The 24,928-nt window shown below is 43.3% G+C and overlaps 2 protein-coding genes across 7 annotated transcripts in view; one reads left to right on the top strand and one right to left on the bottom strand.

Annotated features, from left to right (window-relative positions):
- The window catches only part of cyb561d2 (cytochrome b561 family, member D2), a 116,477-nt gene extending 103,951 nt beyond the window's left edge, over positions 1-12,526 (bottom strand). Inside the window, exons 1-2 of one of the 5 annotated variants that reach the window (XM_072582730.1) lie at positions 12,084-12,526; positions 6,850-6,887 (exon numbers count right to left, since the gene is read on the bottom strand). In XM_072582730.1, the coding sequence (XP_072438831.1) occupies positions 6,850-6,887; positions 12,084-12,207 (162 nt within the window). In that variant the 5' untranslated portion in view covers positions 12,208-12,526. The other 4 variants (XM_072582726.1, XM_072582727.1, XM_072582728.1 and 1 more) reach the window with 4 other exon arrangements.
- nprl2 (NPR2 like, GATOR1 complex subunit) overlaps positions 12,481-24,928 on the top strand; it is a 36,868-nt gene continuing 24,420 nt past the window's right edge. The window contains exons 1-4 of one of the 2 annotated variants that reach the window (XM_072582723.1): positions 12,481-12,683; positions 17,359-17,450; positions 19,109-19,277; positions 19,639-19,747. In XM_072582723.1, the coding sequence (XP_072438824.1) occupies positions 12,612-12,683; positions 17,359-17,450; positions 19,109-19,277; positions 19,639-19,747 (442 nt within the window). In that variant the 5' untranslated portion in view covers positions 12,481-12,611. The remainder of the gene's footprint in view (positions 12,684-17,358; positions 17,451-19,108; positions 19,278-19,638; positions 19,748-24,928) is intronic. The other variant, XM_072582725.1, reaches the window with a different exon arrangement.

The following is a 24,928-nucleotide window of genomic DNA, read 5'->3' as shown; positions in this document are numbered from 1 at the left end:
AAGTCTTAACATCAAAAAGTTCAAGTCACTGGTAATTTTAGTCCTCTCCCTCAAATAGACAGTTATGTACATGCCAATCAAAGCCCTCTGAAACCTCACTGTAACAAACTACATCAAGAAACATTCTGCATTAGCTTTTCAAAGATGGCTAGCCCTGAAAGTGCATCTTTCAGCAGTTTCTCTCCTACCTCTCTCATATTCCTATCTCCTGGCATATCTTGTTCACACCTGTTCCCCTAACTTTATTCATGCTATACAGCTGACCGGACAACTTCTCCTTCTGGCTGCAAAAGGGCATTGAAACAAAAATATAAATGCTGAAGATATTTAACTGGAGGTAAAAGTATTACCTCTGCTTTTCTTTCCAAATCCTATGTGAACTGAGTGTTCCCAACATTTTCTGTTTTAAAATTTGCCTTCCATTGATGATGGGCATTGTTTCCTAGTCCAATGTTTATTGCTCATCCCTCACTACACTTGAGAAAGTGAACTTCAGCCGCTGTCCTTTGGGAGTAGGGTGTTTTGGAAGGAGTTCCAGGATTATAACTCAGCAAAAAAGAAAGAACAATGAATTAGTTTCAAGTTAGGATGGTGACAGATAAACCGGGATCTTGCAGTTAGTGGTAGTTCCATGCATCTGCTGTCTTTGTTCTTTCTAGGTGGTAGAGATCCCAGGTTTCATTGGTGTTGTCAAAGGAGTTGCAGTGCACCTTGTAGATGGTGCCACTCTGAGCCAGTGAAGAAGGGAGTGGATCTTTAAGGTGGTGTTTTAGATGCTGATTAAGAGGGTTGCTTTGTCCTGGAGAATATTGCCCTCATCCAGAAAGGCGGGAACACTCTCACTGACTTCTTACTTGTGCACTAAAGCTCCTAGATAGATTTGGGGAAGTCAGGAGCAGAGACACTTGCTGCAGGATTCCAGCCTTTCATGCATAAGACCATAAGACATAGCAGTGGAAGGAAGGCCATTTGGCCCATTGGGTCCACTCCGCCATTCAATCATGGCTGCAGGGCACTTCAACTCCACTTACCCGCATTCTCCCCGTAGCCCTTAATTCCCCGAGACAACAAGAATCTATCAATCTCTGCCTTGAAGACATTTAGCGTCCCGGCCTCCACTGCACTCTGCGGCAATGAATTCCACAGGCCCACCACACTCTGGCTGAAGAAATGTCTCCGCATTTCTGTTCTGAATTTACCCCCTCTAATTCTAAGGCTGTGTCCACGGGTCCTAGTCTCCTCACCTAACGGAAACAATTTCCTAGCGTCCACCCTTTCCAAGCCATGTATTATCTTGTACGTCTCTATTAAGTCTCCCCTTAATCTTCTAAGATCCAATGAATATAATCCCAGGATCCTCAGCCGTTCCTCATATGTTAGACCTACCATTCCAGGGATCATCCGTGTGAATCTCCGCTGGACACGTTCCAGTGCCAGTATGTCCTTCCTGAGGTGTGGGGACCAAAACTGGACACAGTACTCCAAATGGGGCCTAACCAGAGCTTTATAAAGTCTCAGTAGCACAATGGTGTTTTTATATTCCAACCCTCTTGAGATAAGTGACAACATTGCATTTGCTTTCTTAATCACAGACTCAACCTGCATGTTGACCTTTAGAGAATCCTCGACTAGCACTCCCAGATCCCTTTGTACTTTGGCTTTACGAATTTTCTCACCGTTTAGAAAGTAGTCTGTGCTTTTATTCTTTTTGCCAAAGTGCAAGACCTCGCATTTGTTCACGTTGAATTCCATCAGCCATTTCCCGGACCACTCTCCCAAACTGTCTAGATCCTTCTGCAGCCTCCCTACTTCCTCAGTACTCAGTTCCTCTCTCATGCCTGTCCACCTATCTTCGTATCATCGGCAAACTTCGCTAGAATGCCCCCAGTCCCTTCATCCAGATCATTAATATATAATGCGAACAGCTGTGGCCCCAACACTGAACCCTGCGGGACACCGCTCATCACCGGCTGCCATTCTGAAAAAGAACCTCTTATCCCAACTCTCTGCCTTCTGTCAGACCGCCAATCCTCAATCCATCCCAGTAGCTCACCTCGAACACCATGGGCCCTCACCTTGCTCAGCAGCCTCCCGTGTGGCACCTTATCAAAGGCCTTTTGGAAGTCTAGATAGACCACATCCACTGGGTTTCCCTGGTCTAACCTACTTGTCACCTCTTCAAAGAATACCAACAGGTTTGTCAGGCATGACCTCCCCTTAGTAAATCCATGTTGACTTGTTCTAATCAGACTCTGCTCTAAGAATTTAGAAACCTCATCCATAATGATGGATTCTAGAATTTTACCAACAACCGAGGTTAGGCTAATTGGCCTATAATTTTCCATCTTTTGTCTTGATCCTTTCTTGAACAATGGGGTTACAACCGCGATCTTCCAATCATCCGGGACTTTCCGTGACTCCAGTGACTCTTGAAAGATCTCAACCAATGCCTCCGCTATTTCCTCAGCCACCTCTCTCAGAACTCTAGGATGTATCCCATCGGGGCCAGGAGATTTATCAATTTTAAGACTTTTTAGCACTCTCTCTTTTGTAATGACAACCATACTCAACTCAGCCTCCTGACTCCCTTTAATTGTTGGGATATTACTCCTGTCTTCCACTGTGAAAACTGACACAAAGTACTTGTTAAGTTCTCCTGCTATTTCCTTATCTCCCATCACTAGGCTTCCAGCATCAGTTTGAAGTGGCCCAATGTCTACTTTTGTCTGTCGTTTGTTTCTTATGTATTGAAAGAAACTTTTACTATCGTTTCTAATATTACTGGCTAGCCTACCTTCATATTTGATCCTCTCCTTTCTTATTACTCTCTTTGTTATCCTCTGTTTGTTTTTGTAGCCTTCCCAATCTTCTGATTTCCCACTGCTCTTGGCCACTTTACAGGATCTCTCTTTTTCTCTAATACATTTCCTGACTTCCTTTGTCAACCATGGCTGTCTAATCCCTCCCTGGATAATCTTTCTTTTCTTGGGGATGAACCTCTGTACAGTGTCCTTAATTATACCCACAAACTCCTGCCATTTTTGCTCTATGTCTTCACCGCAATCCTCTGCTTCCAGTCTATTTTTGTCAGTTCCTCTCTCATGCCCTCATAATTACCTTTATTTAACTGTAACACCATTACATCCGATTTTGCCTTCTCTCTTTCAAACTCCAGACTGAACTCTACCATATTATGATCGCTGCTTCCTAAGGGTTCCCTTACTTTAAGATCTTTTATAAAGTCTGGTTCATTGCAAAGCACTAGGTCCAGAATAACCTGCTCCCTTGTGGGCTCCATGACAAGCTGTTCCAAAAAGCCATCCTGTAAGCATTCCATGAATTCCCTTTCTTTGGATCCACTGGCAAAATTATTTACCCAGTCCACCTGCATATTGAAGTCTCCCATGATCACCATGACCTTGCCTTTCTGACATGCCTTCTCTATTTCCCGGTACATGTTGCGTCCCTGCTCCTGACCACTGTTAGGAGGTCTGTACACAACTCCAATTATGTTTTTTTTGCCTTTGTGGTTCCTCAATTCCACCCACACAGACTCCACATCATCTGACACTGTCACTCAGTGCCATAGGTTTAATATTGTTCTTAACTAACAAGGCAACCCCACCCCCTCTGCCGACCTCCCTGTCTTTTCGATAAGTTGAAAATCCTTGGAGGTTTAACTGCCAGTCCTGACCCCCCTGTAACCAAGTCTGTGATGCCTACCACATCATAATCATTCACTATGATCTGTGCCATTAGTTCATCTGCTTTGTTATGAATGCTACTAGCATTCAGGTAAAGCACCTTAATGCTAACTTTCTTATCATTAGAGATATTGGAAGTCATATGATGTCCTAAGTTATCCTTGCTTTTTTCTGCATTCCCAGTCTGCCTCAATTTTAAATCCGCGTGGACACATGCTATCCTGCTGCTTGTCTTTCCATTTAACGCCATACTCCCTGTTGCTTTCACTTTCCCTTCTTCTAGGTACAGTGCTTATGTGGCTAGTCCAGTTAATGTTCCTAGCCAATGGTGACCCTATCTTGGGTGTTGATAACGAAGTGTTTAGTGATAGCAATGCCATTAAAAATAGTTAGAATTTCTTTTATTGGAGAAATTTTGAAACTTCAAGCAAACAATGATTTATACAATAGGAGAAGAGGATGCTGATTGTTTGGCAAGTTGACTGATGAACCAAACACTGTCAATAAGAAAGCAATGGGACTTTTAAGATGAAGCAGTTAACATTCATTCCTGATGAAGGGCTCTTACCTGAAAGATCAATTCTCCTGCTCCTTGGATGCTGCCTGACCTGCTGTGCTTTTCCAGCAGCCCACTCTCGACAATACAAGAAACCAAAGATTGGCAGTTTACAGTTTCTGCTTCATCTGAAGGACAACCATGGTCCAACCAATCTGCACCATCTTCTCTTGCTGCATGAGTTGGTGCTCCCTTTCTAAATTTGATTTCTTGCAAGTCATTACTGATAAGTGCATGATGAAAGATTAAACATTGTTTCTCCTCTTATCAATATTTAAGCTCCATATTATCAAGCAACCATTTTGTCAGATTATCAGCAATTTAGTAAATAGAGCCCTGGCCATTAACATACTTTGCAAACTTGGTGCAGAAATAGAACATATCCAATAAGGCTGTCATTAGGAAACAGCCATCCTGATCATATTATTGTTCACAATGTATCATTACAAACTCACTGAAAGTGCCTGGTCTTGCTCAAATTATCCTGGAATGGTAAAATATCCCAAACATTTGAATAGGTTAAAAAAGCAATTTCATATTGCTACTATACAAATGGCTACAACAGTAATATTTTCCATTCACAAGTTGCTGATGTTAGTCTAAAAAGATGCTCTGCCTTCCATACAATTGAGCAATGTCCTGTATAAATGTCAGAAACAGCTCAATAACTATGTCTCAGTGATTGGCTGTTGAACCAAACACAATGTTCTCTTAGTAGTTCATAATAAACAATAAACAGATTGTACTCCACAATTCTTTGCTTGCAAAACCCAAAACAAAACATCCACTGTCAGATGTGGTAACACAGTTGGACAACACTTGCTGAACAATTGTAAGTGTACTAATCGCAACAATTAATTTAAGTTAATCAGTTGAATTTATGAAGTTATTCATTTACTTTAGTTATGAGCAAAATACATTCTTATCAAATTCCATCCCCAAGGGCTGAGGGTCTATCTACAGGACATGGGACGCAGCAGTTCAAGAAGGTAGCTCATGGCCATCTTCACAAGGTCAACTAGGAAGAGCACTAAATACTAGCTTGCCAGCGATGCCTATACCTCATGAGTGAATAAATAAAACAAAAAATGCAGTGACCCACTCTCTGCACTGGAATATGCTCAAGCCTATATCTCCAAAATTAAAATTGTTCCTTTTTCCCTTCTTTCTTTGGTCTCCCAATCCAAAACAAACTTGGCAACACTCAGCTCCCTTTCTCCATCCCCCACATCTGGTTGGACAATCGAGTGGCACCTGCTCTCTCATGTACCATACTCGGGATGTTAAAACTGGTGACAGCATTAGGAGGTATGGAGTAGTGGAGTCTATATTCCTCGAGATAAGCTTCAACTCACACCCAGCCTGAAATCTGGAAGACAAATCACACAGTCTTATACCATTTGGCCCATTGTGCCTGTGCTAACTTATGTCCAAACCAAGAACTATTCTTGTTTAAAACCTCCATCTGTGTGATAGCAAGAGGTAGAGGTGGTGCAAGATCTCGTGATGCAACTGCTCTTTACAACAAAGTTAAAAATCAGGATCTCAACTACCTTTCGGGACAGGGAAAGGATAAAGTGGGAGGGCAGTGGATGTATTGATACTATTACTGAACTAGTAATCCAGAAAGGAGAAAGTGAGGACTGCAGATGCTGGAGATCAGAGCTGAAAATGTGTTGCTGGAAAAGCGCAGCAGGTCAAGCAGCATCCAAAGAACAGGAGAATTGACGTTTCAGGAAGGGCTTATGCCCAAAACGTCGATTCTCCTGTTCCTTGGATGCTGCCTGACCTGCTGCGCTTTTCCAGCAACACATTTTCAGTAGTAATCCAGAAACCCAGGCTAATGCTCTGGGATCGTAAGTTCGAAACCCATCATGGCAGATGGTGAAATTTGAATTCAATTAAGTCAGGAATGAAAAGCTAATGTAATAGCAACCATGATACCATTGTCATTAAAACCCAGCTTTAATAATGTTCCTCAGGGCAGGAAATCTGTCATTCTTACCTTGTCAGTGACTCTAGACCAACAGCATTTTGGTTGACTTAACTGTAACCTGAAACAGTCCTAGCAAGCCATTCAGATCAAGGGGATAGGCAATAAAGTCGAGAAGTGTGGCACTGGAAAAGCACAGCAGGTCAGGCAGCATCTGAGGTGCAGGAGAATCAATGTTTCAGGCACGAACTCTTCATCAGGAGTAAAGCAGGTGGTGCAGCTGGCTACACCCATATCAAACGAACAAAACTTTTAAAATTGTGAAGAGTGGGAATGATGTTTTTGAGTTGCAAATGTCACTAATACAAAGTCACTGCCTCATGTCCTCTTCTCCAATGAGTTTCTCTCAATTACACCAGAGAGAGTGGGTGACGAAGACACCAGACATTTATGATCAAGTCTGCTATCTATTCCTGAATGAAGAAGGATGGTATATTTGGGAGAGGATTGGAACAGGGAAAGATAGTATAGGTGGAAGTGGAATATTGAAACACTTTTCTTGGTGAGAAGTATATCCTCCAAAGGAAAGTGTTTAGTCCAAAGAGCAGTCTCTAATGAAGATCTCTACACACAACTTGCAAGTATGTATTACTTACAGCAACAGCCATCAGGAATGGATGCCAAGAAAATAAACCTAGAACAGGAAAAAAAATCAAAGCATCAAATGTTGCTTAAGGTACATTCCAATGAACACCTCCTTTAAAACAATGGGCCACAAGTAGAATAACAGTAATTTACTGGGTTACTAGACTCATCTTGCAGGTGCTGGCACTTTCTAAAAGGGATAATATGCATGAAGATATTTGAAGTATGTTTCAGAGAGATTGACCCAGTATTGACTGCTTCTACTAATGTGCTGTCGTATGTGGAAACAAGTGGAGTGGACTACGTGGAACAGTACAGTACAGGATCAGGCCCTTTGACCCACTATGTCTGTGCCAACCATGATGCCATTTTAAACTAATCCCATCTGCTGGCACATGGTCCACGTCTCTACATACTCTGTCTGTTTATGTGACCGTTGAAGTACCTCAAACTTTCCATTTGCTTTTACCATCTTCCCTGGCAGCACATTCCAGGCACTTACCACACAGTTTAAAAAAACATTTCTTGCACATCTTGAAAATTTCCCCCTCTCGCATTAAACACTTGGCCTCTAGTATTTGACATTTCCACTGTGGGGGGAAAATAAACTAACCATCCACCCAATCCATGCCTCTCAGTTTTATATATTTCTATCAGGTCACCCCCTCAGCCTCCAACATTATCGAGAAAACAATTCAATTTCTCCTCACAGCTAACATATCCTACCTCCCCCTTGCTCACGACCCCACCGTGATCCATTAGGCCAAAATCACTCATGCCATGCCTTCATTGCCTCCAATTATCTCCCCTCCACTGCCTCCAATCTCATAGTACACAGCCCCGTACTGCCCAAATCTACCTACTCCCCAAGATCCGCAAGTCCAACTACCCCAGCTGACCCATCATCTCGGCTCACTCCTGTCCCACTAAACTTATTTCATCTCCATCCTCTCCCCCTTGGTTCAGGCCCTTCCCACCTATATCCATGAACCAACCATGCCCTCCACCTCTTCAGTAACTTCCTGTTCCCCGGCCCCCTGCATTTACCTTCACTTTGGACGTGTAGTCCTTATTGACGTCCATACTTAACAAGGGTGGCCTCCAGGCCCTCAGTTTCTTTCTCTCAACAGACCTATCCATTCCCCCTCCACCACTACCCTCTTCCACCTTGCCAATCTGGTCCTCACCCTTAATAACTTTTCCTTTAATTCCTCTCATTTCCTCCAAATCCAGGGGATGGCCATGGGCACTTACTTAGGTGGGTACCAGCTATGTCAAACAGTCCCTCTTCAATACCTACACAGGCACTGTGCACCCAGTCTTCCCCCATTACATCGATGACTGCATCAGTGCAGCATCCTGCACCCAGGCTGAATTGGAACAATTCACTGACTTCACCCACAACTTCCATCCTGCCCTCAATTTCACTTGGTCCATGTCAGACACCTCCCTCCCCTTTCTTGACCTCTCCATTTCTATCTCCAAAGACATTCTCCAGTGGACATTTACTACAAACCCACAGACTTTCACAACTACCTGGATTTCACCTACTCCAACCCAGTATCCTGCAAGAACTCCATCCTATTCTCCCAATTTCTCTGTCCCTGCTCAGACAAGAAGACAGTCCATGCCAAGCATCCCAGATGTCCATGTAATTCGAACAACAGGCTTTTCCCCGCTGTCATCCAGACAGTCCTCCACTGCACCACCGCCATTCCCTGTTCCACTGCTCTAAATCCATTCCCCTCCAAATATAATGAAGACAGAGTTTCCCTTGCCCTCATCTACCACACCACCAGTCTCCAAATCCAACGCATAGTCTTTAAACAATTCCGCCAACTGTAACTATACCCCACCACCAAGAAGAGCTTTGCTTTCCCCACCCCTTTCTGCATTCCCCAAGGACCGTTCCCTTCGACAGTGCTTGGTTTGTGCCACTCTCCCCACTAATCCCCCTGAACCCCCAGGTACCTTTCCCTGCAACCGCAAAAGATGCAAAACTTGCTGGTGCACCAACCCTCCCTCACCTCCATCCAGGGCCCCAAATAGTTCTTCCAGGTGAGACAGAGGTTCACCTGCCTCTCTTCCAACCTAGTTTACTGCATCAGGTGCTAACGACGTGGTCTTCTCTACAGTGGGGAGACCAAATGTAAACCTAGGGAACTGGTCACCGAACAGCTCAGCCAGGCCGGCAGGGGCCGACTGGACCTCCAGTCACCGCCCGTTTTAATTCCCCTTCCCAATTCCTTTCCGGCATGATCATCCTTAATCATCTCCATTGCCACAACAAACCAAACTGCATCTTCTGCCTGGGCAGCCCAGAGTACTCAACATTGAGTTCTCGAATTTCAAATAATCTCCCTGCCCTTCCCCCAACTGCCTTGCTGAAGTCCATATAGATCACATCTATCGCTCTGCCCTCATCAATCCTCTTTGTTACGTCTTCAAAAAACTCAATCAAGTCTGTGAGACATGAATTCCCACGCACAAAGCCATTTTGACTATCCCTAATCAGGCCTTGCCTTTCCAACTACATGTACATCTTGTCCCTCAGGATTCCCTCCAACAACTTGCCCACCACCGACATCAGGCTCACTGGCCTATAGTTCCCTGGCTTGTTCTTACCACCCTCCTTACACAGTGACACGTTATCCAACCTCCAGTCTTCTGGCACCTCACCTGTGACTATTGATGATGCAAATATCTCAGCAAGAGGCCCAGCAATGACTTCTCTAGCCTCCCAGAGTTCTCAGGTACACCTGATCAGGTCCTGGGGATTTATTCACCTTTATGCGTTTCAAGACATCCAACACTTTCTCCTCTGTAATAGGGACATTTTTCAAGATGTCACCATCTATTTCCCTACAGTCTATACCTTCCATATCCTTTTCCACAGTAAATACTGATGCAGAATACTCGTTTAGTACCTCCCCCATCTCCTGCGACTTCACACAAAGGCCGTCTTGCTGATGTTTGAGGGGCCCTATTCTCTCCCTCATTACCCTTTTATCCTTAATGTACTTGTAAAAATTCTTTGGATTGTCCTTAATTCTATTTGCCTAAGCTATCTCATGCCCCCTTTTTGCCCTCCTGATTTCCCTCTTAAGTATACTCCTACTGCATTTATACTCTAAGAATTTACTTGATCTATTTTGTCTATACCTGACATATGCTTCCTTCTTTTTCTTAACCAAACCCTCAATTTCTTTAGTCATCCAGCATTCCCTATACCTACCAGCCTTTCCTTTCACCCTAATAGGAATGTACTGTCTCTGCACTCTCGTTATCTCACTTCTGAAGGCTTCCCATTTTCCAGCCGTCCCTTTACCTGCAAACATTTGCCCCCAATCAGCTTTTGAAACTTCTTGCCTAATACCGTTAAAAGTGGCCTTTCTCCAATTTAGAACTCGATCTGGTCTATTTTAGAATTTTAGTTCTGGTCTATCCTTTTCCATCACCATTTTAAAACTAATAGAATTATGGTCGCTGGCCCCAAAGTGCTCCCCCACTGACACCTCAGTCACCCGCCCTGCCTTATTTCCCATGAGTAGGTCAAGGTTTGCACCTGTACATCCACACACCGAATCAGAAATTTTTCTTGTACACATTTAACAAATTCCTCTCCATCTAAACCCTTAACACTATTACACTCCCAATCTATGTTTAAAAAGTTAACATCGCCTATCATAACCACCCTATTATTCTTACAGATAGCTGAGATCTCCTTACAAATTTGTTTCTCAATTTCCCTCTGACTATTAGGGGGTCTATAATACAATCCCAATAAGGTGATCACCCCTTTCTTATTTCTCAGTTCCACCCAAATAACGTCCCTGGATGTATTTCCGGGAATATCCTCCCTCAGTACAGCGGTAAAACTATCCCTTATCAAAAACGCCACACCCCTCCTGTCTTGCCTCCCTTTCTATCCTTCCTGTAACATTTGTATCCTGGAACATTAAGCTGCCAGTCTTGCCCATCCCTGAGCCACATTTCTGTAATTGCTATGATATCCCAGTCCCATGTTGCTAACCATGCTTGAGTTCATCTGCCTTCACTGTTAGGCCCCTGCATTGAAATAAATGCAGTTTAATTTATCCGTCCTACCTTGTTCTCTGCTTTATCCCTGCCTGCCCTGACTATTTGACTTGTTTCTGTTCTCGACTGTACCAGTCTCAGATTGATCTCTTTCCTCACTATCTCCCTGGGTCCCACTCTCCCACCTTACTAGTTTAAATCCTCCCGAGCAGCTCTAGCAAATCTCCCTGCTCGTATATCAGTCCATTTCCAATTTAGGTGCAATCCATTATTCTTGTACGGGTCACTTTTACCCCAAAAGAGATTCCAATGATCCAGAAATGGAAATCCTTCCCCCATACACCAGCTCCTCAGCCATGCATTCATCTGCTCTATCCTCCTGTTCCTGCCCTCACTAGCTGGTAGCAACGGGAGTAATCCAGATATTACTACTTTTGAGGACCTCCTTTTTAATTTCCTGCCTAACGCTCTGTAACCTCCCTTCAGAATCTCAACCTTTTCCCTTCCTATGTCATTGGTTCCAATGTGTACAATGACCTCCTGTTGGCCCCTCTCCCCCTTGAGAACATTCTGCACCCTCGCTGAGACATCATTGATCCTGGCACCAGGGAAGTAACACACCATTCTGATTTTTCACTGCTGGCCACAGACACATCTGTCTGTATCTTGGACTGAAGAATAACTGGGGTGCTGGGGAGAACAGACACGACAGCATGGAGCCCACTTCCCCAGGCAGGGAGGGGTAGCATACACAGACCTGGAGCCCCTTCTCTAGGTGGGGGATCCCACACACAGACTTAGGGCACTTTCCCCTTGCAGGTTATGCACACACAATGACCTGGTGCCCCATTCCTCATGGGGGGACGGGACGGGACGGGACGGGACACAGACCTGCCCCCCCCCCCTCCCCGTTCCTCATGGAGGGAGGGGACACAGACTTGGGCCCCTCCCTGTTCCTCATGGGGGGAGGGGACACAGACCCAGGGCCCCGTCTGTTCCTCATGGGGGGAAGGGGACACAGACCCGGGGGCCCCTGGACCTCATGGGGGGAGGGGACACAGACCCGGGGGGCCCCTTCTTCAAGTTGGGACACTCACACAGACCTGCAACCCCAACCCCCTCCCTTCCTCACGGTGTGAGGAGGGGGGGACACAGACCTGGTTAACGGTTGCGCTCAGCTCTGCTCCTCCATTTGCCGAATACTCACTGCTGCCCGGCTTCGAGACCAGCGCGATGACGACAGGGAAACCCAAGCTGAGAAGATGGGCCGCTGTCCCCGCCACTCTCCGTAGGGTCCGGTACAACCACTCATCACTGCTGGGTTCTGCCATCAACCCCGGTCCCCAACTGCTGGAGCTGCTCTATACGTACAGAGGAGAGCCTGGTGAAACTGCGGGAAGGGCTGATCGTGATGACGACACGGACGTGGCGCGATCACGTAATGAGATCTTCGCGGTGTGGAAACGTACTGACGCCGGGGCGGCTGGCGTGATGAGGTCTTCGCGGTGTGGAAACGTGCTGACGCCGGGGCGGCTGGCGTGATGAGGTCTTCGCGGTGTGGAAACGTGCTGACGCCGGGGCGGCTGGCGTGATGAGGTCTTCGCGGTGTGGAAACGTGCTGACGCCGGGGCGGCTGGCGTGATGAGGTCACGACGCAGTGGGCAGGCTGGGGAGATCGGGGGGTCCGCCCCGGGTGGTGGGATAACGGTTGAGCAGGAGCTCCGTGTGGTCGGTCATGGGTAGCCGAATCGAGTGCGTGTTTTTCAGCGAGTTTCACCCGACCCTCGGGCCGAAAATCACCTTCCAGGTACCGAGGATTGGCAACAGGCAGGCGACGACTACTCGTGGAGTGGCCTCCTGATGTGACTGGGGACCTGCCCTGTCTCACTGACGGAAGTGCCACAGCATTCGGTGATAGTGACCACAGTGTGTCCCCAACTGCAGGGAAAGCAGCAGCCACGTTCTCCACAACTTGCACTGTAGCTGCAAAGAGTAGATTTAAGGTCTATCTTGTAGCAGCTGTGGATTGTTCTAGTTAAGAGTTTTTTTTAAAAAACCGCAGAGCCTGGAATCCAAGGTAGACAGGCAGGAGGCTGGAAAAACACAACATACCAGGTAGCACCAGGAGGTGGAGAAGTCAATGTTTGGGGTGTAACCCTTCTACAGGCTTATGTTGACTTACTTGTCCACCTCCTGATGCTGCCTGGCTCGCTGTGTTCTTCCTAAGACTTTCTGCGTGGTACTAGTGCCTAGATTGAGGCAGAATTTCTTTATTGCTATCCAGAGGACTCAGCTGTTCTTTTTATGTGGATCCTTTTGGTAATGTGGCGACCAGAACTGTACACAGTATTCTAAATGCGGCCGAAGCAACGCCGAGTACAATTTTAACATGACCTGCCAGCTCTTATACTCAATGCCACGTTCGATGAAGCCAAGCATACCATATGCCTTCTTGACCACTCTATCCACCTATGCAGCAACCTTCAGGGTACAATGGATGTGCACTCCCAGATCTCTCTGCTCCTCAACTTTTCCCAAGGCTCTTCAGTTAACTATATGATTTGCTCTAGAATTAGACTTGCCAAAATGCATCACCTCACATTTGCCTGGATTGAACTCTGCCACTTCTCCACCCAACTCTTCAGTCTATCTATATTCTCCTGTATTCTTTGACAGTCCCTTATGGTTTCTGCTATTCCACCAATCTTTGTATCATTTGCAAACTTGGTTGATCATACCAACAGTGCCCTCTTCCAAATCATTTATGTATATCACAATCAACAGTGTCACTGTTCCCAAATAAATCCCCTACCGCAACTTCTACCACCTGCCTGGCTCATTCCCCAACACCAGGTCCAATATGGTCCCTTCCCTCGTCTGACTATTGACGTACTGCTCTAGAAAACTCTCCTGGATGCATCTTACAAATTCTACCCCTTCCAGAGCTCTGACGCTAAGTTATCCCAGTCAATGCTGGGAAAGTTAAAATCTCCCATCACCACTACCCTATTGCCTCTACATCTTTCCATAATCTGTTTACCTATTTGTTCTTCTACCTCAAGTTCCAACAGTGTAATACAGCTGCAACAATGTAACTGCATCCTTCTTATTTCTCAGCTCCACCCATAATGCCTCACTACTCAAGCTCTCCATAGTGTTTTCCTTTAGCACAGCCATGATATCACCGCTGACCAGCAATGCAGCTCCACACCACCCCCCTTTTACTTACCTCCCTTCCTGTCTGAAGTAAGTATATCCTGGAACATTTAGTTGCCAATCATGCCCTTCCTTCAACCAAGTCTCTGTGATTGCAATAACGTCATGCCCCCAGGCACCAATCCAAGCCCTAAGTTCATCTGCCTTACCCACTATACTCCTTGCATTAAAATAGATGCACTTCAGGCCACCAGTTCTTTTGCGTACATATGCTCTATGCCTACTCTTTCCCTGACTAATGCTATCTTCATGATTCTTACAGTCTTCAATTTCCACCTCGCTGTCTACTTGTCTTCCCTTCTAGTTCCCAGCCCCCTGCCACACTAGTTTAAAACCTTCCCAACAGCAGTAGCAAAAACTCCCCCAAGGACATTGGTTCCAGTCTGGTTCAGATGTAGACCGTCCATTTTGTAATAGTCCCACCTTCCCCAGAACTGGTCCCAATGTCCTACACCATCCCTCAAGCCGCATGTTCATCCTACTTATTTTTTCATTTCTATGTTGGCTAGCACGTGACACTGGTAGTAATCCCAAGATCACTACCTTTGAGGTCCTTTTTAACTTCTCTCCTAGCTCCCTGAATTCTGCTTTCAGGACCTCATCTCGTTTTTTACTTATATCAATGGTGCCGATATGCACCAAGACAACTGGCTGTTCACCCTCCCCTTTTAGAATGCTTTGCAGCCAATCGGTGACATCCCTGACCCAAGCACCTGGGAGGCAAATTACCATCTGAGAGTCCCGTTTTCAACCACAGAATCGCCTATCTACTCCTCTTATAATAGAAACCCCCACGACTGTGGTCCTATGAGTCTTTTTCCTGCCCTTCTGAACAACAGTGCTTGCCACCATGCCATGATCTTGTCAACTGCTGCCCTCCCCTGGTGAGCCATCTCCCCACAGTATCCAAAACGGTATACCTGTTTTGGAGGGAGATGAACGCAGGGGAGACCTGCACTGTCTTCCTACTCTTTTTCTGCCTTTTGGTCACCCATTCACTGTCTCTCGCAGCAATTCTAACCTACGGTGTGACCAGTTCACTAAACGTGCTATCCACAACCTCCTCAGCATCTCGGATGCTCAACAGTGAGTCCATCCGCAGCTCCAGAGCCGTCATGTGGTCAAACAAGAGCTGCAGCTGAACACACATCTTGCAAGTGTAAGAGTCAGGATCGTCAGCCACATTCCTGAACTCTCACATCAAGCAAGAAGCAAATGCCATGGGTCTGAGGACCCCTGCCACTGTAAACTTAGTTTTGTATCAACTAACTAAAGCCAAACAATGCACTTAAATATATGAAAAAGAAAAAATAAAACTTTACCATACAAAGTCATTTTCTTCTAGTTAGAGGGGTTCGGGGTGTAGTATCTCTAGTTTAGCCACTGCCCAAATATATACCAAGTCCTTACCTTCCTGGCACCCTCCTGGTCTCCACGTCATCTCCACTGTGTCTCCAACTGCTCCCGGACAGGAAACGTTTTGGATACCTTTATCAAATCTCCTCTTGGTTATTTTTCTCCAAGGAAAGCAGTTCTGACATTTCAATCTATTAACATCACTTAAGTTTGTCATCCCAAGAACTATTCTTGTCAATCTTTTCTACCCCTTTCAATGACTGATTGTCAGCCACTCTTGACTTGTTTAAGGATTGTTTAATTATTTCAACTCTGACATTTAATGATTTTTGCACAAATGTGCCAAGGTCCCTCATCTCCTGTACTCCCTATAAAATTGTACTCTTTATATTCTGTGTTCTTTAATAAAATTAATAATTCACACTTCTCTGCATTAATTATCTGCAAGTTGCCTACATGTTCCACCAAATGGTCAATTACTTTTGAAGTTGTACACAATCCTCCTACACAGTTCATTTTCTCAGTTCCAAGTTTTACCTCATGCATTAATTTTGAAATTGTGCTTTGTAAAACCATCTAATTATTATATATCTGAAAATCAAGGTCCTAGCGTTGACCACTAGGGAATTCCCACCTGTCTTAAAACAGTCTGTTTTTATATTCTCTTTATTTGTGTTTCCAGTTCCCCTCAGAACTTTCTGTATTCAGCCTAGTCTTTATTGTATTATCTATTGGAATGTTTGAACCTGAAACTTCTAAAACGTAGATTGAAACATTAATGCTTAGTGTAATTTTAAATTATTTTCTCATAGTGTGGAGTTGATTATGAATGTTTAAATGCTTATTTGATAATGTGAAACTTTGATCCCAATTTCTGCTGCTTTGGAATTTGGCAAAAGGTGTGTCTATCATTTGGCCCAAGTTATCTAGAAGAGGACAGACCTCAATTTTGTTTGCACCTATCTGTCCCATGGCACTCTATTTTAGTTTACAATATTTTGAGTGTGCTACTTTTGTTATAATGTAGGAAATATGGCAGCTGTTATGTTAGATTAGATTCCCTACAGCGTGGAAACAGGCCCTTCGGCCTAACAAGTCTACACCGACCCTCCGAAGAGTAATCAACCCAGGCCCATTTCCCTCTGACTAATGCACCTAACACTATGGACAATTTAGCATGGCCAATTCACCTGACCTGCACATCTTTGTGACTGTGGGAGGGAACTCACGCATTAACTGAGAGAATGCGCAAACTCCACACAGTCACCCGAGACTGTAATCGAACCTGGGTCCCTGGTGCTGTGAGACAGCAATGCTAACCACTGAGCCACCGTGCCACCCTATATGCATAGCAAGCTCCCACAAAGAGCAAGGTAATAAAAGCTGCAATCGCTACAGGTGATGCACTGATAATGTCACTGGAATAGTAATGTCGAGCTCATGTTTTGTAATTCCTGATGCCCAACCTTTATTAGTCTGGCAGACTTTCTTCCATTTTTGTCTTCAGCTGTGTGAGACCTGACAATTAGGATCTGTTGGCTACATCCAGCCCAATAAAAGCAGCTTAACTCTAGGGCGAAGTGGTGTTACGCATTGAGTGCCAGTTCTGGGGATAAACTTTAAAGTGATAAATTAAGAGTATCGGATAAGAATTTATGCAGCATCGAAGTCTTTTCTGCATACTCCAATATCAGTACCAGTATATCAGTTGGATCATCAGTGCCAATGGATTTATTCTGAGAACCTTGGCACAGAGCTACTGCATTATTCAAAATTTACATCCACCTTGAAGGCTGGCAGCTCTTTGACATGACTTATTTATTAGATGTTTGTTGAGTTTAAGCATTTACATATCAACAAGAATTTATACTGTCTGAATTTTAAATTGGTATTTGAATCATCTGTTACAGGTGCCTGAAGAGTACATTTCAAGGGAGCTATTTGATACAGTCCAGGTATACATCATAACAAAGCCAGAGTTACAGAATAAACTCATTACTGTGTAAGTTGCAGGAATCACAAATCATTTGCAAGCATGTCTCTTTTCATATTGTAGTATGTATTCACACGCAAGTGGTTGTGTAAGCTGGAACTTCAAAAAATCACATGCTGTGGATACTGGAAGTCTTAAACAAACCACAAAATAAAAAATTGGGGTAATTCAGCTGGTCTGACAGCATCTTTGTAGAGAGAAGGAGTATTAACATTTAAAATCCAGTTTGAAACAGATGAGGAGAAACTACTACTCTCAGTGAATGTGTGGAATTCACTACCCCAAAGTGCAGGATTCTCTACTCAATGCCAGGGCATTGAATAAATTTGAGGAGAAGGACAGATAGATTTTTAATGAGTAATTGATTTAAAGGTTTGGAGAGTGGGTTGGGAAGTCTAGTTGAGGCCAGGATGGAATCAGCTACGATTTGCATATTCCTGCAATGAGTTCATATGGTTTCTGTGAAGATTTCAGAAATCATAGAGGCCTCGAAACATTAATTCTGTTTCTATCTCCATAAATGCTTCCAGTTCTGCTGAGTTTATCCAACATTTTCTGAGTTTATGTGATAAGCTGGAGCTCCTGAAGTGTATATTTTCTCCAGCACTTGTGATAACAAATAAACAGCATCATGGCAAGTTAGAACCAAATAGCAAGGCAGTAGCCATTCAACCCCATTGTGCTTGTACTGTATTGGTTTTTCTTTTGAAAGAGCTATTCCATTGCTTTTTCTCTTGTCTTTTTCTTATAGACCTACAAATACATGATAGTTCCAATTCCACAACTGAATCTTTTTCCTCCAACTTTTCAAACAGTGCTTTTCAGATCGCAATGTGCTGCTCCAAGTAAACTTTCTCCTGTGAAATTCTGATGATTTTACTGATGGCACAAGTTGTTTTAAAATTACAAATGCTAAATTCATTTTTGTATCTCTAGTTTTCCCCTGAATGTTGGAGATAGTCTTTCTCGACCAGTGGTTGATGCCCTTGCTTGCCTGTATGAATAGGCTGAGCACGGTGTCTACTATAAATCAGAAGTGAAAAATTTACCTTTGTATTTGCAGCCAACGCTTCTGGCCCTGGAGATGCATGGCAGACGCTGCTGTATTCATCCATTGTGGTGCTTCTTGGCATTTTAACAATCTAAATTTAATTCTCAGCATTACCAATGAACTAGGGGCTGCTGTTAACATTTTTTAAAAAAGATATGTACTTACATAGTGCCTTTTGTGGCCTCCAGTTGTCTGAACTGCTCCAAAGTCAACAAATTGCTTTCAGGTAGTCACTGTTGTAATGTAGGAATCACAGCAGCCAATTTTCTTTCACAGCATGCTCCCACAAACAACTTTGCAAATGACTAAAATAGTCTTTCAGTGATGGTGATTGAGGGTAAATATTGGCAAGGACAAGCTCTGCTGATCAAATAGGGCCAGGGATCTTTTGTGACCCACAAGGAGAACAAAATAAACAGTGATGAAATAGATAGAGGCCCTCAAACTTAAGGTAGATGGTATAATTCATTATATCCTGTAGCAAAGGTGGAAATGTATATATCCTGTATAAGATTGTGTCTCCCTTATCCTCTGCACCATATAAAGAAAATTCTGAATGTTTTTTGTTGTAAGTCTGTATTTCTGTTAATCAGTTTTTTTTTCCTGTGTTATGAAGCACTTCTATGGATAAGAAGCTAATTGGCTGCCCTGTGTGCATAGAACACAAGAAGTATGTCCGCAATGCATTACTCTTCAATCTGGGCTTTGTTTGTGATGCAAAAGCAAAGACTTGCTCTTTGGAGCCAATTGTTAAAAAGCTGGCAGGATACCTCACTACACTGGAGGTAAGAACAGCACAGAGAAAAGGCTATTCGGCCTCCAGGAGTTATCTCTCTATTCACTTCTCTCATAACCTGGTCATCTCCAAAGCAGTCCTAGACACACATGAAAATTTCAAGAATGTAAAATGTTTACGGCTTCTTTTGACTGGAATTAGCAATGTGAAACAAGTGGCAGAATGTGTTAATGCACTGAGCTTTCAGCCAGAAGCCTTGGCAATTGAAGCACTAATCCAAAGCAGTGTAATGAAATCTGCTCTCTGCTATCAATGAGGCTGTTGAATAGGGAAGCATGTTTATGATTAGATGAAGCAGCATAATTTAACATTACATAATCTGATCTATGAAAAGAGCTTTCTTTTTCCAGCTGGAGAGCGGTTTCATCTCAAACGAGGACAGCAAGCAGAAACTAGTCCCGCTAATGACCATTATTCTGGAGGAGCTGAATGCCCGGGGAGAGTGCTCGTTACCAATAGGTACATACGTGAGTACTTGGGCTCTTTGTAAGGTGTCCTGCTCCCTCGATTTTATTCCCACTAAACTGCTGACCATGTAGCTCCCCTTCTTGGCCCCAGATCCACCAACATTATTCATAATCCTTTTTCCTTGGATACTATTTTCCCTTCTTCAAATCTGCCATTTGCTAGTGGCTCTTTTGCCACAGCAAGCCTCTATTCCACTTCTAAATCCATATCCAACTTCCATGGAATTCCATTTTTGAATGTATCAGGTTTCTGCCCCAGCATGGTACTAAAGCAGCATTTATGAAGCTCATAAATGACATTCGTTTTGGTTGTCAAAGGAAAAGTATCCCTCATCATCCTGCTCAATCTTTTTGCAGCCACACCATCCTCCTCCATCAGACAGATATATCCTCCAACTAAATATTGGAAAGATTGAAGCCATTGTCTTTGCATCTTATATCAAACTGTCTTCCCAAACCGATGACTTGGAGTCATAGTCACGGCAAGGAAGCAGACCCTTTGGTCCAACTAGTCCATGCTGACTGTGTTCCGAAACCAAACTAGTCTCACTTGCCTGTGTTTGGCCCAAACCTCTCCAAAGCTTTACAATTTGTGTTCTTATGCACATGTCTTTTAAACATTGTAACTGTATTTGGCAGTTCATCCTACATACGAGTCAGTTGCCTTTTTTTAAACTTTCTCCTCACCTTAAAAATATGTCCCCTAGTTTTGAACTCCCCCACCTTAGGGAAAAGACCTTTGCTGTTCACCTTATCTATGCTATGGATGATTTTATAAATCTCTATAAGGTCACTCCTCAACCGCCTCCTGCCTATCCATCCTATTTTTATAATTCAAACCCTTAATTCCTGGCAACATCCTGGTAAATCTTTTCTGAACCCTCTTCAGTTTAATAATATTCTGCCTATAACAAGGTGACCAGAACTGTACACAGTACTTTAGAAGAGTGCTCACAACATTCTGTACAACTTAAACATAACATCCTAACTCCCATACTTAAAGCTCTGAGCAATGAAGGCAAGCATGCTAAACATCATCTTAACCATCCTACATACCTGTGACGTAAATTTCAAAGCATTATGTAGCTGATTCCCCAGGTCTGTTCAACAACATTATATAGGACCCTACTGTTAATTGTATAAGAGCGACCCTTGTTTGTTTTTACGAAAATGCAATGCCTCACATTTATCCAAATTAACCTCCATCAGCCTCTCCTCAGACCATTGACCAAGTTGATCAAGATCTGCTGGTAATCTTAGGTAACCTTCTTCACTGGTGTCATCCGCAAACTTACTAACCGTGCCTTCTATATTTGTGTCCAAATCATTTATATAAATGACAAAAGGCAGTTGACCCAGCACCAATCCTTGCAGCACACTGTCACCAGTCCAAAAAAACAACCTCCACCACCACACTCTGTCTCCTACTGTAAAGCCAATTTGGTATCCAGTTGCAAGTTCAACCTGAATCTCATGTGATCTAACTGTACTAATTAATCTACTATGCAGAAACTTATCCGGCTTTAATGCTAAAAGTGGGACCAATGGAGAGCAGGGAGAAGAGGAGGAGGGAAGAGGTTTCTGGACATCTGGATGCCAATGCCCATCCACTGGAGTTGGTTCTTCAGGAGTGGAGCTTTGATGTTGGTACCCAGTTTCATGCAGGACACCCATATTGGTCCAGTGTGTACTCCCATTTGATCCCTAGGATCCGATGTTGATACCACTGGTGAAAGATTTCAAGGGTCTTAATATGACGGTGCTAGACAGTCTAGATTTCACTGCAGTGCAGGAAGTTCATCAACATCATAACCTTACAGACCAGGATCTTTATTGACTTCCACAGGTTTCTGTCAAAGACATGGTTGCAGCTTGACAGTGGTAGTGCTGAACCTTTCGATACCGTAAGAAATAGGAATAGAAGTAGACTATTCAGTCCATCAAGTCTTCTGCACCATTCAACTAGATCACTGCTGATCTGATAATCCTCAACTCCACTTTCTTGTCTTATTGCCATAACCCTTGATTCCCTTACTGATCAAAAGTCAGTCTATCTCAGCCTTGAATATAATTAATGTCCCAGCATCAACAGCTGTTAGTGATAAAGAATTCTATAGATTGACTACCACCTGAGAAAGAAAAATGTCATTCTCATCTCTGCCCTGTACTCAAAGATTATGTCCTCTGGTCCTAGACTTTCTTACAAGTGGAAGAAAATTGTCTATATGTACCCTAATCCTCCTAGGAGTCTAGCAACCTAAGAATCTTGCATGCTTAATAAGGTTGCCTCTCATTCTTCTAAATTCCAATGAGTATAGGCCTAACCTACTCAACCTCTTCTTATCAGAAAATCCCTCCATCCCTGGAATCAACTTAGCGAACCTTCTCCAATGCCCACCTCCTATACCAGTCTTTCTTTCCAAAACTATAAACGTATTCCAGGTGTGATCTGACTAATGCTTTGTTTAGTTTTAGCAAGACAATCCCCTTTCTTTGTACCTCATTCCTTTTGAAATAAAGGCCAGTATTCCATTTGCCTTCACTGTCAACCACCAAATTTATATGCTACCTTTTTGTGATTCATACGCTAGGACCCACAAAATGCGTCTGCTGCAACTTCCTGCAGACTACAGACTAATATTCAGTTTTTCTATTCTTCCTACCGCGATGTATAATCTCATATTTCCCTACATCATACTACATCTGCCAGGGTTTGCCCTTTCTCTTAACCTGTCTGTGTCCCTCTGTAGACTCTCTTTTTTTAATTCTCACCACCCTTGTCTTCCTAATTATTTTTGTGCCATTCATAATCTTGGCTATAGTGCATCCCTCATCCAAGTCATTAATATATGTTGTAAGTAATTGTGGCCCCACCACAGATTCCTGTGGCAGCCCATTAGTTATGTTTTGCTATCTTGAGAATGGCCCTTTATCCCAACTCCCTTTCTTCTATTAGTGAGCCAGTCTTCTCTCATGCTGATATACCACCACAAAACTATGAGCTTTTACTTTATATCATCTTATATCTGGTACCTTATCAAATGTCATTTGGAAATCGAAATTCATTACATCTGTTAGTTCCCCTTTATCTATCCTATTTGTTACCACCTCTAAAAAAAGAATTGTCAGACATGTTTTCTTCGTGAAGCTCTGCTTGATTTTATTACGTATCTCTAAATGATCTGATATTGCATTCCTCTACCTGACAACTGACTACTGCTGTATCAGACAGTTCACATTTTAGATGTCATTTTTGATCCTAAGATGAACTTTCAGCCAGTCATCCATATCATCATTAAGAATGCCCACCTCCACCACCTGAACATTACCTGACTTTGTCCCTACTTTAGCTCAGTCAGCCTATTCACTGATTCGGGCTCCATTGTTCTCCATGGAAGAAAATTCCAAAGGCTATGAACTTCTGAGAGAATAAATTCTTCCTCAATTTCATCTGAAACAAGAAGCCCCTTTAAATTTTGTTCCCTAGTTCTAAATTCCCCCACAAGAGGAAACATCAAAACTTTTGCCCAGATCTTATACATTGCACCAAGGTCACTCCTCATTCTTATAGACTCAAGTAAGTATAGGCTCGGACTTTCCAAATATGGTTGATCCAGGAATCAACCTCATGAACTTCCTCTGAACTGCTTTCCATAGAAGTATATTCCTCCTTACATAAGGACAGGAAAACTATCTAGCCAACATTAGTTGTGAGTTCATCAGTTGTAGCAAGAGTACACTTGAACTGAGCATTCTGTAGTTTTTCACAAATAATATTCTACTTTTCTGTTCTCCTTGCCAAACTGGACAAGCTCATCTTTCCATATTATAGTCCATCCAACAAATAACTGCCCACTCGCTAAGATTATATGTATCCCTTTGCAGACTTCTTATATCCTGACAGCTTGCTTTCCTGTCCATCTTTATAGAGTCATAGAGATGTACTGCATGGAAACATACCCTTCGGTCCAACCCGTCCATGCCGACCAGATATCCCAACCCAATCTAGTTCCACCTGCCAGCACCCGGCCCATATCCCTCCAAACCCTTCCTATTCATATACCCATCCAAATGCCTCTTAAATGTTCTAATTGTACCAGCCTCCACCACTTACTCTGGCAGCTCATTCTATACCCTTACCACCCTCTGTGTGAAAAGGTTGCCCCTTAGGTCTCTTTTTATATATTTCCCCTCTCATCCTAAACCTATGCCCTATAGTTCTGGACTCCCCAACCCCAGGGAAAAGACTTTGCCTATTTGCCCTATCCATGCCCCTCAATTTTGTAAACCTCTATAAGATCATCAACAAATGTAACTACGATACTGGACCGATGCTGATAGATCATCTTGAAAACCATCAACTCTATTCTTGCATAGTAACTCTTCATGTGGCTCAATTTTGAATGCCTTTGGAAATGCATTTGCACCATTTCTTTAAGAATAAATTTTACTATTTTCCCAATGAAAGATGGTAGTCCAAATGGCCAAAATAGAGCCAGTATTTTTGGCTGCTTTTTGTCTTCCACCCTCCTCGAACAGAGATTACATTTGCATTTCTCGAGTACCCTAGACCTTTCATGGAAATTTTGGAAGAGTTCTGACTTTTGATTTGCTTTGCTGCTGCTTTGTACTCTTAATTTGTAGTCACACATCTGCTATTGATTTATGAATAGTGTGGGAGTGGCCCACGTTTCGTACAGTTCAACTATTCATTTTATGCTGTGCCTGTTGTATATTTCTCCAGTGGGGATATTGTGATTAGAATGTTAAAACTACGCTAGTGTCTCGATAATATTCATATATTTATTGAGCTGTTGGTTGCAAAGCATTTTTAATGCTAGTTACTCACTTAGATTTCTCTTCACCTTTCTTATCTGGGAACTTGTTTAACCCCTCGGCAAGTTAGCTAGGTATCTTGACATCTTATTTATTTAGTGTTCTTGGAGCATGTTGGACTGTGAGGGTCCTGGCCTGTGTTATGTATTTAACCTGTCAATTTTAATACAATTGTATTCTGTTTGGCTTCATTTTAATAGATGGGACAATCCAGCTGAAATTTCACACTCAAAAATGGGTGAGATTAGGTGGTAACGGACTAAGATTTCAAAATGCAGGACGAAGAGCAGGCAACTTATCTGCTTGTGTGGGAAGTGGATAGATCATTTAGATGTTA

Source organism: Chiloscyllium punctatum, chromosome 12 (genome assembly GCF_047496795.1).
Source record: "Chiloscyllium punctatum isolate Juve2018m chromosome 12, sChiPun1.3, whole genome shotgun sequence".
NCBI lineage: Eukaryota > Metazoa > Chordata > Chondrichthyes > Orectolobiformes > Hemiscylliidae > Chiloscyllium > Chiloscyllium punctatum.
The sequence above is the reverse complement of the archived record's forward strand: the minus strand, read 5'-3'. Positions and strand labels throughout refer to the sequence as shown.